The sequence below is a fragment of the Podarcis melisellensis genome, assembly GCF_964234715.1.
Source record: "Podarcis melisellensis genome assembly, chromosome: 9".
NCBI classification, from domain to species: domain Eukaryota; kingdom Metazoa; phylum Chordata; class Lepidosauria; order Squamata; family Lacertidae; genus Podarcis; species Podarcis melisellensis.
Window position 1 is genome coordinate 68,944,699 of NC_138541.1, and position 16,686 is coordinate 68,961,384.

Here is a 16,686-nt window from a genome sequence, read left to right on the forward strand (position 1 = left end):
GAGAGCCAGAGGTTTCCCACTGGCTTATTCTGCAGTAGCGGTTGTGGCGCATCTCAAGAACAGCAGAAGGTTGACATGGCTGCTGAACCTCTTAAGCCAATTCCTACAAAGTTCTATGCCTGTTGCCTCCATTGTGTTTTATCAAGATTTTGCTATAAACAGCTAGGTATATTTGATAGACAGGGACGCAGGTGGCGCTGTAGGTTAAACCACAGAGCCTAGGACTTGCCAATCAGCAGGTTGGTGGTTTGAATCCCTGCGACGGGGTGAGCTCGCGTTGCTCAGTCCCTGCTCCTGCCAACCTAGAAGTTCGAAAGCACGTCAAATTGCAAGTAGATAAATAGTTACCTCTCCAGCGGGAAGGTAAACGCCGTTTCCGTGCGCTGCTCTGGTTCGCCAGAAGCGGCTTAGTCATGCTGGCCACATGACCCGGAAGCTGTACGCCAGCTCCCTCGGCCAATAAATCGAGATGAGTGCCGCAACCCAGAGTCGGCCATGACTGGACCTAATGGTCAGGGGTCCCTTTACCTTATATTTGATAGACAGACCCTGTGTGAGTTACATGTTTAATTTTTAGGCTTGTGATTGTAACTGTATGCCATCGCCAAACTTTAGCAGCTCCCCACAATGTTTTCTCTGTAAATTATTTGTGATAGACTGTAAGCAGCAGGTACTATTAGCAGAACAATGTGTCCTCAAATGTACTGGGACCTGTATAGAACACTCAGCTGTGTAGCAGACCTGTGGCCTGCATCACATATAAACTAGGCTTTGTGCAGTTTTGCTCTAGTCAGCAGACTTGCAGGATTTGTGACAGTGGTATAGGAGAATAAAAAATAAAAAATAAAAATCAAAAATCCCACTTGGAAGACCCCAGCCCTTGGACATACCCAAAGTAGGTACTAACTTTTAGCTGGTTATGATACCGAAAATTTATAAAGGGTGTGGATTTTCAGCCTAAGGAGGAAAATATTCATTGGATTAAAAATATTTCTGACTTTTCACTTTCAAATTTTAAATCTCTTTCTCAGATGAGATGTCTCTTTCTTACAGGATGAAAATATAATGCGTTCCATGCAGCTCTTTGAAAACGTGATCTAACTCCACGCAGTTCTTTCTTAAATAAAAGGACGGTATAAACAATCCTGCAACAACAAATCCATAATGCTGTTGCCACTTTTACCATAAAACAGGATTGCTCAGCTTTACACGGATGTGTATAACGCAAATAAGTTTCGTTTAATCAAAGCCTTCCTACGGAGACCGTATTTTTCCAGTAGTTGAGGTAAAATAGTTCTCTTAAACAATGCTCACGTAGTTGCCCTTAAAAGAAACTTCATTTGATTCAGAGAACAATCCAAAGAAACAAAAATGAAAACGGAATTATCGCCTCCAAAACTTCATAGAAGAGATCCAAGGGAGAGGAAGAGGGCAGGATCTGTTACTTGTTTCTATTAGAGGAGTTTATTAGCTATAAAACTCTTTCATTTTATAATCCCTTGTGTACAAACGCAATCTCACACAATTCTCAGTTAAAGGTATTACAGCTAATTACAGTTTGGGCACAATCCTCCTTGGGTGCAGTGGAATCCTGTTTCCTCTGCCTTCCGTTATGCTGACATCACAACAGATCATTACTGGAAAGGGGAAGTCTGCATGCATTGAGCTTGCCCATGTCCCCTATTCCCCATAATGTTGCAGCACACAGCATACTTGTCAAATGTATGTTTGTGCCCAGAGCTGGAAGGGACCCTAAGGGTCATCTAATCCAACCCCCCCCCCCACCCGCCCCCGAAGACACACAGACTCCATCATGCTCAGTGGAGAATCTGTCCACATAAGGAAGGGTTGGCCATCTTTGCGTAGCAACCTGCAATTATTTTTTTAACTTCACAATCAACCCATTTTATAAAAGAATGTTCTTTTTTATAGTAAATGGATACTGGATCAATTTATTGAATGGTTGCCTATGGCAAACATCTTCCATCTTTTAAGATCACCAGTTTATGAAAAATTCTGTCTGAATTTTAACTGAAGTGTTACGCTCCCACATAAAGGACAGAAATTAGCTTTACAATGAGTGCTGCTTTGTTTAGCTAAAGCAACTGCCTGAGGGAACTGAACTACTACTTTTTAACTGTGGGACCGGCCCAAAATTAGTAGTAAAAAAGGAACGAATGTATTTGTAAGTTTCTAAGCACTCACTGCTCAGGATACATAGCAGTATAGAGTCATGCCGGACACTAGACTGCAAGTTTTGAAATTATTTTCCTCCTCTGACTATGGTGGAAGATACATAAGTTCATTAGAACAGTTATGTAAAGAGCAGTGGTGGTAATGGGTTTTTTTGAAAAGGGGAGGCAACTTTTTTTTTCCTTTAAAGGCTACTACAGGGAAGAGGGAAGAAGGATGTGTCAGGATGGAGCAGCAATGGGTACAAGCAGGCTCCCTTCCTCCCTGCCTTTTACACAGACATCATTGCTGAACTGTAGCCAGCAAAGAGGCGTCTTCCCCCCCCCTCCAACATATTCAAATCATTCTTACATGCCTGCCCACAAGCATATAACTACTGGTACCAGACAATTGCAAACCTTAATTGTGACATTTCTGCACAAAGGATCTGAAGAGCTTACAGAAGTCCAAAGAGAGCTGCAAACTGTTTTTGCAAAAATATAAGTAAAGCAGGCATCTATTCTGGTGTAGAGATGGGAATGAGGCATGTTGAAGGCTGCTCTGCTATCACCAGTGTAGGAATATGAGTAGTACAATACATGTACACTTGAAATTTGCTGTAGTGTTTGTGAAAATTATATGTGCACTTTAATAAAAAAAATAATATGAAAAATGAAGAATGGCGGTTCAGTTTGTTTTTTCCAAAGGGCTTACATGGAGTCAACATTCACAAACACTTTTATTAATATATAAGTTTTAATACTTGAAGCATATTTTAGTTGTCTTTTAATACTTGGAATTTCTATGTTTTCAAAGCAGAACAATTTGCACTAAAAGAGGACTCAGTTCAGTGAAACACATTTTATATATTTTCCTATCCAGAACCTTTTGGGAAAGAAGGCTTTTCCCTAGACAATATAAAAATAATTTTCTCTATGGACACAGTAGTGAGTTAGTTCTTGGTCAAAATAAATTAAGCATAGCACAATCCAGGCAAAGTCAAACACCTTCAAATCCTATTGATTTTAACTTCCCACTGAAGTCTGCATAACTTTTAATAGTGATTAACTTATGGTTGGATTGTGCCTTCATTTCTAACTCACTGCAGTAGCTAAACATACCTAACTACACCCAAACATGTAAACACAGCAAGTAAGTATTAATGTTACTGTTATGGTTATAGTTTACAAAACTGGGTAATCCCTATTATTGACTGTAATAAACCAGACAAACTGATTTGCAATTCCTGGCGGAAGTATCATTTCTGGTGTTTTTCATAATTTACACGTCTTGAGCATATTCGCTCTTAACATTTGTCCTCATTTTTAAATATTGATCCCCGTTTCCCTAAGACATTCCACAGCAGTTTAGTATGGGGAAGATACGTAATACCAAAAAGTTCCGAGGAGGCTCTTCGTCACATCTCTCTTTAGGAGGAGATTGAACAGTAAGTTGGAATTTTAGCTTTTATAACTGTCAAACTTTCCTGTTGATAAAAATGAGAATTCAATATGGTAGGTACTAGGTTTATGCTGAAATAAACTGTATCAGAAATCAAAACGGGTTCAGAACTACAAACATGTAGAAGGCAAACTATGATTATCTTTCCTTCGTCAACTGGTATTTTAGACCAGGGATAGACAATATGCCACCTTCCAGAGGTTCTGGGATACAACAGCTACCGTCAGTGGCTGTTGACCATGCTGGTTGGGGCTTATGGGAATTGGAGTCCACAGCACCTAGACATATTGGCTGCCTCTGTTTTTGGCTGCTTTGTTATTATTAATGCAGAACCATCAATACACATGGAATTTTTGTATTGCTATTTTTGTGTTGCTCTCCAAACTATGGAGAATTGCAAAGTGGAATTGTAACTTGATTGTGCAGCATCAGAGTATGACAACTTGACTGCATGTGATGGATTTAACCTAACACTATGAGATAGCGAAGACAACAGGAGAAAAAAATTCTGACCTAGGTATGTCACAGGAGCGGACTAATCAATTGAGCTTACCTTCCCACCATACTGCTCCAGCTTCTGTAAGGCATCTGTAGTTTGCTCTTTGTACTTTTTGCTCATCTGTCTCTTTGAAAGCTGTGGCAAAAGTAAAATACAATAGTGGGTTTATTTGTTGAACATAGCTGCAACGTCCTCCTTTGTGCCCATTACATGGAGAAGCATCAAACAGATTGTGAATAATGCATTCTGGTAACAATGACTGATAAGAGGCAGTCTTAATTTCACAAATTCGGAAGGGACCGTAGCATCTTTACACGTTCAGGCTTCCACAACCTGTGACTCAAGAAACTGAATGCAAGTCCTAACAGGAGCAGCTTGATAACTTTATTTTGCTGCTTGCATGGAACTGGAAAACTGGGACAGGGGTTATCAAGCACCTTCCATGCTGCAAAATATGGCTGAAGGACCATCTTCAATAGGCATGCCACAAGCCGTGTTCAGAAATGTGAAAATGCCAACATGCTATTAATATATTAGCTCATGGAATCTAGATTATGATGTGCCACAAACTGAAACAAAATGCTTCTCAGGATACAAGAATACAAATACAAGAAACCCACTGCCAAATATTGTACTCACACTTGAAAGTAGATGTTTCAGGTGATCATTAAGCGCAGGGCCAACAACAGCACTCAGTTGTATCAAAGCGTTCAGTCCCCTTTCAAAAACCTCGCCATCTGAATGGGCCTTTAATAAAGGGGAAACCAATCGACCAGTCAAATGATTAGCCCACAGCATGCACCAAATTGATTGTTCTTATGCTCCAACACGTGCCTGGCGTTCTCTGGTCCATGGGGTCACGAAGAGTCGGGCACGACTAAACGACTAAACAACAACAACATGCTCCAACACGGCAAGATTGAAAAATATTTATCTGGTTTTTTACTCTGCAATATGCAACACTATTTTAGTGCAACCCATATGTATTCACCAGCTTCAGATAAACACTTTTAAATATTCATCACAACATAATCCTATGTATGATTACTTAGAAGTATGTCTCACTGTGTTCAACTGGACTCACTCCTCAATACCCTGTTTAGGTTTGCAGCCAAGATCTAAGCATAAAAACTATTTGCTTTGTCTGCAGAAACGCTGACAGTAAAACTGCAGTATTTAAAGTCTTCAAACACTTTGAACAAATCCCATTAGAAGCACTGATAGATAACCCCTTGCAATTAGGCAGTTGCTGTAATATTATTAAATTAATTACTAGAATGTAGATTAAGTGGAGTTAGGCAACATCATCAAGTGCTAATTGTTTTAAAGGTCTTTTGTCCACAACTAAAACTGGATTCTGCATCTCCAGAGTACTTGGTAAGGCCAGGTTTTTGACTGATTGTGGGGAGACTTCTAAGCCAATCATGCATAGAAAGTCCCTTCGGTCATTTCTATGCAATGTGGGATTGTCAGGGTGGAGGGGATCGCACTCATGGGGATGTTGGGGGCCGGATGAGCCCACTACACACTTTTGGCCCTTACATGTTCAACATGAGCGTCTAAAGAGGCTAGGATCACAAGTAATGCTTCCTGAGTTTTGATAACAAATGATCACAAGCTACCATAAACAGGTATTCCACCACACAGAAGCTTAATTAGCCCTCAGCTAATTACAAAGAGACTTCCCCAATGCATTTACAGACAAGCTGCACAACCCTCTTTCACCCCACCTACTGGATCAAGTCTACACAGTCCAGGAGGTGGGACAAATTAGGGTTGTGCAGCCTGTTACTGCACAGGTGAGCAACGTAAACAGCAGATGGAAGCGACTATGGTTTACGGTGCCCCCAATGTAGGCAGGAGGAAAGGAACAAAAATATGCGGTGGGATTTTAATACTGCTGTGGCATGATGGGATGAGAATATTTCTGAGTGCACTTGGATTGCACTTTCAAATTCAATCCTCTTTCAAGTCATCATCATCATCATTATTATTATCATTATTATTATCATTATTATTATCATTATTATTATTATTATTATTAGCTTCTGAGCAGGGATCTCTGCATTTTGTTTATGTGCAGCCCTTGGCATCCGCTTCTTTACTTTACTTAAAGTAAACCTGTTGAAATTAATGGTTCTAACATGTTCATGTGCATTAATTTCAATGGGATTACTCTGAGTACACCTTAGTTGAACACTATTCTACGCTAATAGCAGTTGCAAGCCAGATATAATATAGTATGAGCAGTATAAATTGCTGAAAATCTCTAGAGCAAGATTAAAACCCAGATCAACTGAGCCATCTGTGGGTATCATTTTATCTTCCATATACCTTTAAGTCAATGTTTTGTGCACACGTTCCGAGGATTCTAGCCAATGTCGATTAAACTGAGAGTGGTTAAAACCATACATGGCTCAACAACCTTGCTTGCAAGGGTTCCTCCATGCCTTGTGAAGACTGGTGAGTCGGAGACTCTCTTATAACACTGGAATTGCAAAGGGGGAACGATGTTCCCTGCCCCTCCTCCAGCCCCAAACAGAGACAGAAGTGTGCCCCTGCGTCTGCTGGAGTTCCAACCACTGGGGCAAGCATGGAGATGAAAGGAGCACACCCACCGCTGTGGCCCTTGGAGGAAGGGACAGCAGAGCCACACTGGGGGCTTTTAACTGCATCTGTCAGGTTGTGAACTCCAGCCACTAGTTTTGAATTGTACTTTATACATATTGCAAGCTACCATGTGACGATTGTTTTCAAAAAGGAAATTATAAATCTATCTAACCAATCAATCAATATATCTGGGTAGAAGAAAAACAGTGGTACCTCTGGTTGCAGGCAAGATCCGCTTTGGGGTGCCATTTGCACCCCGACAAGTCCGTAACCAGAGCGGTGCTTCTGCACATGTGTGAAGCACAATAGAACGCTTCTGCGCATGCGGCGAAACCCGGAACTAAACACTTCCAGGTCTGCCGTGTTCTTAACCCGCAGAAACGCAACATGAAGCGTTTGCAAGAAGAGGTATGACTGTATTGACTCTGCGCCTCTCTGGAGCTCGGAGCTCCAGCCATCTAAAAGGGGGAGAGGCTGCCCACAGCACGTCACTGCCCCTCTCCGGCTTTGTGCTGGACACAGAAGGAGTACCCTGGTTTGTCATCAAACCTGTGCTGTGTTTTCAAGTGCCACACGAGGCCAGGGACAAAGACGCTGCTCTCTGGGTAGGGAGATGTCCTGGGGTTTGCAAATATTTGGTCCACCAAGGCCACCTAAAATTTATTGATCCCTGAAACTTTACAATACGTTGTATTATACGAGTTCACAAATGGGAGAGACATACCAGAGCAGCTTTCAATACTGGAACTAGCCGTGGCAACAACGGAATGGCTTTCTGAGCTGCACCTGCCACCAAGAGCAATTCTTTAAAGCCCTCCTTGGATACAAATGTGTACGGATGCCTTGTTTCTCTTAATCCCTGCCACAGAAATAAAAACAACATCATAGTAAGCTCTACCTGCCCACCATCTCTGCTGATAAAAATACAAATACCTCAAAAAAAAAAGTATATTACACTCTTTTCACTACACGCATTCAAAACACACTTGTGCCACCTTGTGGCTCCATCAAACATAACGTCATTAAGCAAATCTTATTATTTTTCAACATGTGTACAGTATTTTCTTACTTTCATTTTGTTTATCCATTTATTTCTACATTTATTCAGGAACAGTACACAATCCGAATTATTTCTAGGCCTTCTGCTTGTGCTATAACAGGTAGAACAGTATCCTGTAGAACTCCAACAAAACAACTCAACCTTAGCTGCCACTAGACAACCATAACTCCTTGACAGAACCCTATTTAGACGCTCCTGGACATGGGGAGTTAAGGGCACAACTGACTGCTAGTAGCCCCCTCCACTCCCAAGTCCTGAAAAAAGTTTCTGCCCCACAGTTTATAAAGGTCTCACTGGAGAAATGCCCCCAGTGGCTCAACAGTTCCTGTAGCTGAAGCTCAGGAACAATCAGATTCCAGGACTGAATGAGCCACTGCAGGCTCAGAAATCATGGCACACCAGATTATTTGTTAGGGATGTTCAGAAGTGTTCCCTCTGTCTTCACATATCAGAAAGAGAGATTTGGAAAGCCTTTAAAAATGTAATGTTCAATTTGACACGCTGTTGAGGCTCAAAATGTATGTTTGATGTGTTTCAATTATTGCTTATAATTATATATCTGCACACTCTTAGCAGATGCAGAAGATAAACGAAACATGCCAATTATGTAATTTGGATGGGTTACTGAACAAAGAAGACGGCAAGAGCAAACTCCTATCTTTGGTAATTGACTTCCAGGCTGTTTCTTCTAGGAAGTGAATTCAGTAGCACACTAAAAAGGCCTTTCTTGTCAGACGGAACTGAGGTCAGATGTAGATGTTCAACAGGATATACAGCACTGCACAACCAAATGCAGTCCTGAATGAACCACGCTAATCAAGGTAATATGTACAATTCAGAAATAGGGCTGAGCGAAGCTCACAGGAAAAATGTGTGATCATTATGCATATCCAATACTGAGAAGCAAAGATGGAGTATTGCTCTTTTTGGAAGATATGCAAAATGCACCTGTGTAGAAAGCAAGGCCTCTAGCAAACATTTTTTTTCTGCTCTTGGCTATACAGCTGTGAAGCACAGACCACTATTTTAGCTTACTGGAACAGCTATTAGTAAACTAAATTCATCAACAGCTATATGGAAAAAACTATTTCAAAACAGCAAGTGAGCCGCTTAGAGATTTTTAAAATATTGATAATAATAGTAATTTATTATTTGTGCTGGGACGCGGGTGGCGCTGTGGGTTAAACCACAAAGCCTAGGGCTTGCTGATCAGAAGGTTGGTGGTTCGAATCCCCGTGACGGGGTGAGCTCCCGTTGTTTGGTCCAAGCTCCTGCCAACCGAACGGTTCAAAAGCACGTCAAAGTGCAAGTAGATAAATAGGTACCACTCCGGTGGGAAGGTAAACGGCGTTTCCGTGCACTGCTCTGGTTCGCCAGAAGTGGCTTAGTCATGACCCAGAAGCTGTACACCGGCTCCTTCGGCCAGTAAAGCGAGATGAGAGCCACAACCCCAGAGCCCTTTGCAACTGGACCTAATGGTCAGGGGTCCCTTTACCTATTATTTGTACCCTGCCCATCTGACTGGCTTGCTCCAGCCACTCTGGGCGGCTTCCAGTAGTAACACATTAAACCTTAACAAGCTTCTTAATAATAATAATAATAATAATAATAATAATAATAATTTATTGAGTGTTTTTATAAATGCTTTTATACAAATAAACAAAACATTTAATATACGGCTCACCAATTATCCATGTGTGACAATGAAGTATTTATACAAAATTGTTAAAAAGTATCACAACACAGGGACAACATGTTTAATTTTTACATCTATATAAAGGATAAGCACATAGGCCTGGGTTTGTGGCCAATGTTAATGCAGGTAGCTTTTTCTTCCCTAATCTACTTTCCCATAGGGAAACAGTTTGTGGGCAATCAACAGAGACCATGCAGAGTTATGATGAGGAAGAGGGACAGGTGGCTCAGTGGACCAGAATACTACCAGCTTGCTATATTTCTGGATTATGTATAGCCAAGAGCAGGATTGTGTCGTCTGGGCAGCCCAGGACCTCCATATAGACTGCCCAGGCCTGTGTGCAAATGAGGTCACTTCAGGGCTGCTAATGCAGCGGTTTGACTTCACCCCGGAGGCACACAGTCTTTGCTTTTCTTCAAAAGATTACTTACACAATATCCCCAACTTTTTAATCTATTAAAGAGGAGAGTTAACAGTCTGGTACTTTGCTTTAAGCTACTTCCAACTTTTCGTTGCAATTTGAATGAATTCAGCCAGAGTATTTGGTTTATGGATGACCAGCATATTTAAAAACAACAAATTATCAAAACATGCAACATAAAAGGGTAGTTTCAGCTTGATTTTAAAGAAATAGAGAAAAAACGTTCACCTCTGCCAAAGTTATAAGAAGAGGATCAAACTGAAGCGTTTCAGGACGAGAATCCCACTGTAATTTGTGTTTTACAGAGCCATGAACTAACCTGAAACAGAAAAGTTAAGAATCAACGATAAGGCATGGTTGTATTGATCCTACTTCATGCAGAAGATCCTAAAACACTGTTCCAAAAGAACTAAGCCTGTGTGAGTTCAGGTATATTTTGTATGGTACTTGCAAGCATGGTGCACCACCCATTTGGAACAGACTCTTATTAAAAATGTAAGACTGTCCAAGCAAAAAAGAGAGATTATTTTAATACAATTATGGATGATATCCAACATTAGTCATACTCAGACAGCATGGCCAAAGGTCAGGGGTCATGAAAGTTGCATCTAAAGAGCCGCAGGTTAACCACTCCTGCAGTAAAGGCTTTTAGCGCCTGTTCAAACATGGATATTCATCATTTGATAGCGACAGCATGAAGGGTTGGTGTCCATGTCCAGCAGTCAGATAAAACATCACTGGTAGTACATTCACCTTGCATATCATGCTTTTGAATAAAAAATGTTCACATATCCTCCTACCAGTTATGAACTGAGGGACATGCAATACCTTAGTGTCGTTCATATACGATGTCCCATTTGCAATCTCGAGTGACGCACCTGATAATGCCTTCTGAACATTTGTTCTTACAATAAGCAAACCAAAAGCCTTCACAGAATGTTGACCAATGATACAAAGCCTATTGTTTAACTTAGTTCCTTATGTTCATGCACTTCTGACCCCCAAGTCTTACCTGCAAGGAATTCCCCCTTTAGAGTAAATGGCAGCAAAGGCAGAAGGAGCTCTTGATTGACCACCAAACTAGAATAAAAAGATGAAAGTGAGTTAGTCAGCCAAGAGGCAGATAAGTTCAGCTGTATTTATTTTTAAAACCTGGAGATTTACCCAGTCAAAAAATGCTTTTCAAGTCCCATATTAATTCAAAATTCGTTTAAATGTCCTTAAATGTCTCCTGCTAAAAGCAACAGGACTTGGAATGCTTAGCTTTGATTTGATCTCAAAAACAGCATATATACAACAGCTTGAACAGAAGGTGCAAAAATGCAAATTTAAATAATCTGAATGCAGAACAATAAAAATAAAGACTAAATGCAGGCAATGCAATGTGTATCTAATGCCTGGAAAACCACCCATAATGACAAGCAGAGATGCTTCACTTTTACAAGAATATCATAATTTACTGCATGCATATAAGGAACAGTCATATAAGAGTCACTTCTTTGTTGCTGAGAATGTCCTTTATTATTTGAAAAAACAATTTTCAGAACTTTCCAACTAAATTATAGAACTTAGAAATATAAACATTTTGAAGTCTTGCCATTTAGTACTCACTTTTGTCACCTGAGGCAGACACAGTTTTACTCAAGGCAACCATTCATACAAAATGTCATCATGACCAGCAGTAAAGGTAAAGGACCCCTGGACGGTTAAGTCCAGTCAAAGGTGACTATGGGGTTGCGGCGCTCATCTCACTTTCAGGCCGAGGGAGCCTGCGGCTTTACAAGGCAAAATCCACTAAAACTTGTGACTGCAGATACAGAGAATCCCAAACCAGGGTTCCCAAACTAAGGCTATATTTTACTGCATACCCTGGAATTCAGAGGTGAAAGAATGGGAACTCAGCTGAATTTCCAAACTTAAGTGTCTGCCAGCAAAGTTGCTTCTAAAAATCACAAAAAGGAAGTCAGCCAAGAAGGAATGATCGTGGGCAGATGGCATTGAATGCTGAGTGACTGTTGTGGGTACGGAATGAAAAATCAAAGGGTGGGAATAGCAAGGAGTATTCTGGAGCAGCAGAGATTTGCTCCCCAAATTTTGATACCCTTAACTCAGTTCAGCAGAGATTAAGCTTATCACCTTATACGCCCTTTTTCTCAGCATTTTTTTTTTAATCACCTGCATAATTTGCTGAAGAAATGGACTAACATCTTTATGTAGCCACCAGAAGTTCTGCCTGTACTTACCGGATCAATTGTTTTGGGATTAAGTCTGTCACTGGGCCTGGGCTGCGGCTTAATTACAGGATCTGGGGAAGTCGATGCAGTGGGTAATGGCTTTCTTTTCTGTGTCACAGTTTTCTCAGCCATTTGAGAACCTGAAGACATTCTTTTACCACTACTTCCTGCGGCACCAAAAACAAAAAAGACCCCACAGAAGAAAGCAGGGATAGGATTTATATTCTTAATGAAAAATAATTTGTATTATAAGGCAGGTAAATAAAACACAGTTCAGCTGTCACTGAACAGGAAAGACATACCACTTGCTCCATTTTTCAAACATGTGCCTTCACATTTCTTGGTTTGCTGCATACCTCCTTGGGAGGTATGTAGAGACACCTGAACAAAGAGAAATTGATACTGTTTGGCATCACTTTGCATTTGTATCCTGGTAGCACAACTTCTTAAGGGACTGTTCAAACAGAAGGGCTATTAAACAGAAGAAAATCTGCATTTTTAAGAGTCCCATCGATCCATGGACATTTGAAGAAATCCTTGCAGAGTTAACCAAAAGGGGATTATTTTCTGTAAATGGATCTAAGGCAGCTCTTTTATGGTACAAGGTATTTAAAAGCAAACCAGCATTTACATGTGTTCAATATTTGCACAAACCGTGCACGCACGCATTGCACCAAACCCGGAAGTGACCCAAAAAGTCACAAAAAAGGGTGGAATGTTGCAGGGCGGAAAAGGATGCGTGCAGGCTTTTCCAATGGTGATTCAAATGTGCCATAGAATGTAAATGGGTGGTTGCCTGTATCAACATTTCTACACCACCCTTCATCCGTGGATCACAGGGCAGTTTACATTTTAAAACACAAAAGTCCATGACATAGAAGCACACGAAAGTATTAATCAAAATCTCACTTTTGTAGCTACAATCCTAATCACTTTTACATGGAATAATGAAGTTACTGCCCTCTTGCTAATACTAACTCAGAGTCACGAAATGAAACTGATGGGTAGGAGATTCCGGACAGGCAGTAAGCCTTATTGCCCCAATATGTGTTCCCACCGGTGGTGTAGCTGAGTTTCCTGCATTTGGGGAAATTGCAGACGTCAGAAGCGTCCTGAGACCTGCGGGTATAGGGCGGTGAACAAATTTGATTCATCATCATCTTCATCATCATCATTGGCCTAGTTATTATGAACTGACCTTTTAAAAGGGTGAAGCAAATCCACAGAAGATACAGCTAACTGCTACTGATGGGGCCCCTGAACATGGAGGGGTTTTTTTTTCACACCAGTGGCTGGAGGCGCACAAAGGTGAGAGGATCTTTATGACTATTAATTAAATTTGTTTACTGCCCTATAGCCGCAGGTCTCGGGGCAGTTCACAAGATAAAATAAAAATATAAAGACACAAAGGAAAAAACCCAATAAACGCCCCCCACCAATTGGATGTGGGGCATTGGATATGAATCGGCCAAAGGCCAGGTAAAAGAGGAACGTTTCTACCTGGAGCCTACAGGTGTAACACAAAAGGCTCACACCTGGCGAATGGGCTCCCCTGCGCCACCTGGCAGGTAAAATAACGCTGCAGTAGACAAGGCTACTCATCCATCAGGGCACTTTTTCAGGGGCGTAACAAACCTTACCGATTCCCAGCGGAGCTCAACGCCAAGAAAATAAATTAAGAATCATAATAATACTTTTATTTTCAATGTACTACCTGTGTACAATGAAATTAACCAAGCCTCCCTCCTCCCACCCCAAACACTCAATTGCATTTACAGGTAGGTAGCCGTGTTGGTCTGCCATAGTCAAAACAAAATAAATTAAATAAAATCATAATAATAATCCTTCCAGTAGCACATTAGAGACCAGCTAAGTTATTGCACTTATTGTGCCCATAAGCCGCGCAAGCGCTAAACGCAGCCCCGTCTTCTTGAGCGGGAAAAGCACTCTGCACATGCTCAGGAAAGCGCTGAGGGGAGGAGAAGGTGCTGTGCATGCTTGGGGGGCACCCCACCTCGCCTTCCCCACTGAGGAGGTGGGGAGGAGAAGGCGCTCTGCACATGCTCGGGCTGCCCTGGGGAAAGCACTCTGCACATGCTCAGGGAGGCGCACCTTCTTCAGCGCTGAGGGGAGGAGAAGGCGCTCTGCGCATGCTCGGGCTGCCCTGCTTCCAGGACCCCGCGAGCCAAACTCCCTCGCCCGTTAACGCGGCGGGGCGGGACGAGCCACCTACCAGCGGGGGAGACTTACGGCCCGGGGGCGAAAGCAGAAGGACGGGCGGGAAGGAAGGAAGAAGCGCGCCTCTCCCTCGCCGGGACGACGACGACGCCTCCCTCTCTCGCTCGCTCGCCGGCTCCTCGGAAAGGCGTGGAAATCCGCGCAGGCCGCAGCTGCCCGTCGCCGTTGCCAGGGAAACGACGGGCGCCCGGAGAGGCCAAACTTCTTCGCGGAGAAGGCGGAGGGCGCTCTGTGCATGCTCGGAATTCCGTCGCACACGCACACACTCTTTGCTTTTTGTGAGAGAACTGCGCATGGGCAGGAGGCGATGACATGGGTGACAACAGCTGTTGTTGTTGTTGCCAACTTGAATAAAATAATAAAATAAAATAAAAATAATAGGGGAGGACAATTGATGACATAACAGGGCGCGCATGCGCAATGCTCATAAACAGGGGACTGGCATAGGCAGGATTTATGCTGCGGGCGTGGGGGGCGAACCCACCTGTTACCATTATATATTTACACACACAGACACACACACACACACACACACATATATATATATATATATATATATATATACAGTGGTGCCCCGCAAGACGAACGCCTCGCAAGACGAAAAACCCGCTAGACGAAAGGGTTTTCCGTTTTGGAGGCGCTTCGCAAAACGAATTTCCCTATGGGCTTCCTTCGCAAGACGAAAGCCCATAGGGAAATCTCCAGGGACAGCGGGGAAGTGCAGCGCGTCTTCCCCACTGTCCTCGGACCTCCTCCGAAGCCTGGCGATGGGGCGGAGAGCCCTCCTCCCCCCGCCAGGCTTCGGAGAAGCCCTCCGAAGCCTGGCGGGGGGAGGAGGGCTCTCCGCCCCATCGCCAGTCTCCTCCGAAGGCTTGCGGTGGGAGGAGGGCTTTCCTCCCTACCGCCAACATTCAGAATGCTGTTCTGAATGTTGGCGGTGGGGAGGAAAAACCCTCCTCCCACCGCAAGTCCCGGGAACAGAGGAGAAGCGCTGCGCGCCTTCCCCTCTGTTCTCGGACCTGTGCTGAAGGCTTGCGGTGGGGAGAAAAGCCCTTCTCCGCACCGCCAGCCTGGCAAGCGGTCTCCATAGGAACGCATTAATTGATTTTTAATGCATTCCTATGGGAAACCGTGCTTCGCAAGACGAAAAACTCGCAAGACGAAAAAACTTGCGGAACAAATTAATTTCGTCTTGCGAGGCACCACTGTATATATATATATATTTACACACACTGTGTGTGTCTCTGTGTGTGTGTATATATATACACACACACACAAATACACTAAATTTTCTGCATTACAATTGAAAATACTCGTTTACATCCTTAAGATATCAATGACTTCCTTTCTTCTCTTTCCATGGTTCATTCTACATATCATAAATCCCTGCATATTTTACAAAACCTATCCCATTCAATATTCCATTATTACATCCATCAAAACTTATTTACACTGTTGAATCTTATCTTAATTCTGCCAGCGTTTTCAGCTGTATTTCCCATATATCCAATAAACGTTTTCCTATCTTCTTCAAACATATGTTCTCATCCTTCTGTTTCAAATGCCAAAACTTTCAGGGGAGCATTGGCAAGCGTTTGGCACCATTTTTGAGTGAATTGGCAAAAGTCAGATTTTTGCTGAAATTGTGACCCCGGGTCTTAGGGATTTTTTCAAAAAAGTCTTTTTCCGCCGGACGCTTTTTCTGCCAAACGCTTGCTAATGCTCCCCTGAAAGTTTTGGCAGTCAAAACAGAAGCCTTATTATCACAGGAGAAGAAATCAGCCCTAAACAACTTAACCGGTGGGAAAAGATTTTTTTGAAAAAATCCCTAAGCCCCAGGGTCACAATTTCAGCAAAAATCTGACTTTTACCAATTCACTCAAAAATGATGCCAAACGCTTGCAAATGCTCCCCTTTAGGTTTTGGCAGTCGAAACAAAGGCTTTTTATCACAGGACAAGAAATCAGCCCTAAAAAACTTAGATTTTTGCTGAAATTGTGACCCTGGGGCTTAGGGATGTTTTCAAAAAAATCTTTTTCCGCCGGTTAAGTGTTCGAGGGCTAATTTCTTGTCCTGTGATAAAAAGTCTTCTGTTTCGACTGCCGAAACTTTCAGGGGAGCATTTGCAAGCGTTCGGCACCATATTTGAATTCCCGAAAGTCAGATTTTTACTGAAATTGTGACCCCAGGGCTTAGGGACCGCCGGTTAAGTTTTTTTATGGCTGATTTCTTTTCCTGTGATAAAAAGTCTTCTGTTTCGACTGCCAAACCCTCATATTATCTCCTGAAAGGTTT

At 42.4% G+C, this 16,686-nt stretch overlaps 2 protein-coding genes across 19 annotated transcripts in view; one reads left to right on the forward strand and one right to left on the reverse strand.

Annotated features, from left to right (window-relative positions):
• Positions 1-2,852, forward strand: part of KCNIP4 (potassium voltage-gated channel interacting protein 4) — a 408,026-nt gene extending 405,174 nt beyond the window's left edge. For all 14 annotated transcript variants that reach the window (XM_081924620.1, XM_081924625.1, XM_081924621.1 and 11 more), the window contains one exon: positions 1,054-2,852. In XM_081924620.1, coding sequence (XP_081780746.1) covers positions 1,054-1,101 — 48 coding nt within the window. In that variant the 3' untranslated portion in view covers positions 1,102-2,852. The remainder of the gene's footprint in view (positions 1-1,053) is intronic.
• A 57-nt stretch (positions 2,853-2,909) lies between these two features.
• On the reverse strand, positions 2,910-14,701 carry PACRGL (parkin coregulated like). Of its 5 annotated transcripts, none has more exons than XM_081924594.1 (10): positions 14,387-14,483; positions 13,132-13,272; positions 12,456-12,534; positions 12,163-12,320; positions 10,932-10,999; positions 10,148-10,238; positions 7,467-7,601; positions 4,772-4,879; positions 4,187-4,267; positions 2,910-3,658 (listed from the first exon to the last, which is right to left on the reverse strand). In XM_081924594.1, the coding sequence occupies exons 3-10, from the start codon at positions 12,505-12,507 to the stop codon at positions 3,602-3,604; spliced, it is 750 nt and encodes a 249-aa protein (XP_081780720.1). In that variant the 5' UTR covers positions 12,508-12,534; positions 13,132-13,272; positions 14,387-14,483; the 3' UTR covers positions 2,910-3,601. The 5 variants fall into 5 exon arrangements, with proteins under 5 accessions (XP_081780720.1, XP_081780719.1, XP_081780718.1 ...); XM_081924593.1 differs by lacking the exons at positions 13,132-13,272; positions 14,387-14,483 and adding exons at positions 13,352-13,445; positions 14,266-14,283; XM_081924592.1 differs by lacking the exon at positions 13,132-13,272 and having other exon boundaries at positions 14,387-14,701.
• Positions 14,702-16,686: the final 1,985 nt, after the last annotated feature.

Coding starts and splice junctions, on each gene's coding strand:
- PACRGL (XM_081924592.1), bottom strand. CDS start 14,686: ATGCGCAGTTCTCTCACAAAAAGCAAAGAGTGTGTGCGTGTGCGACGG. Junction 11,000..12,162: donor ATCCCAAAACAATTGATCCG/GTAAGTACAGGC, acceptor TTTTTATTCTAG/TTTGGTGGTCAATCAAGAGC. Junction 3,659..4,186: donor TGGAGCAGTATGGTGGGAAG/GTAAGCTCAATT, acceptor TTTTATCAACAG/GAAAGTTTGACAGTTATAAA.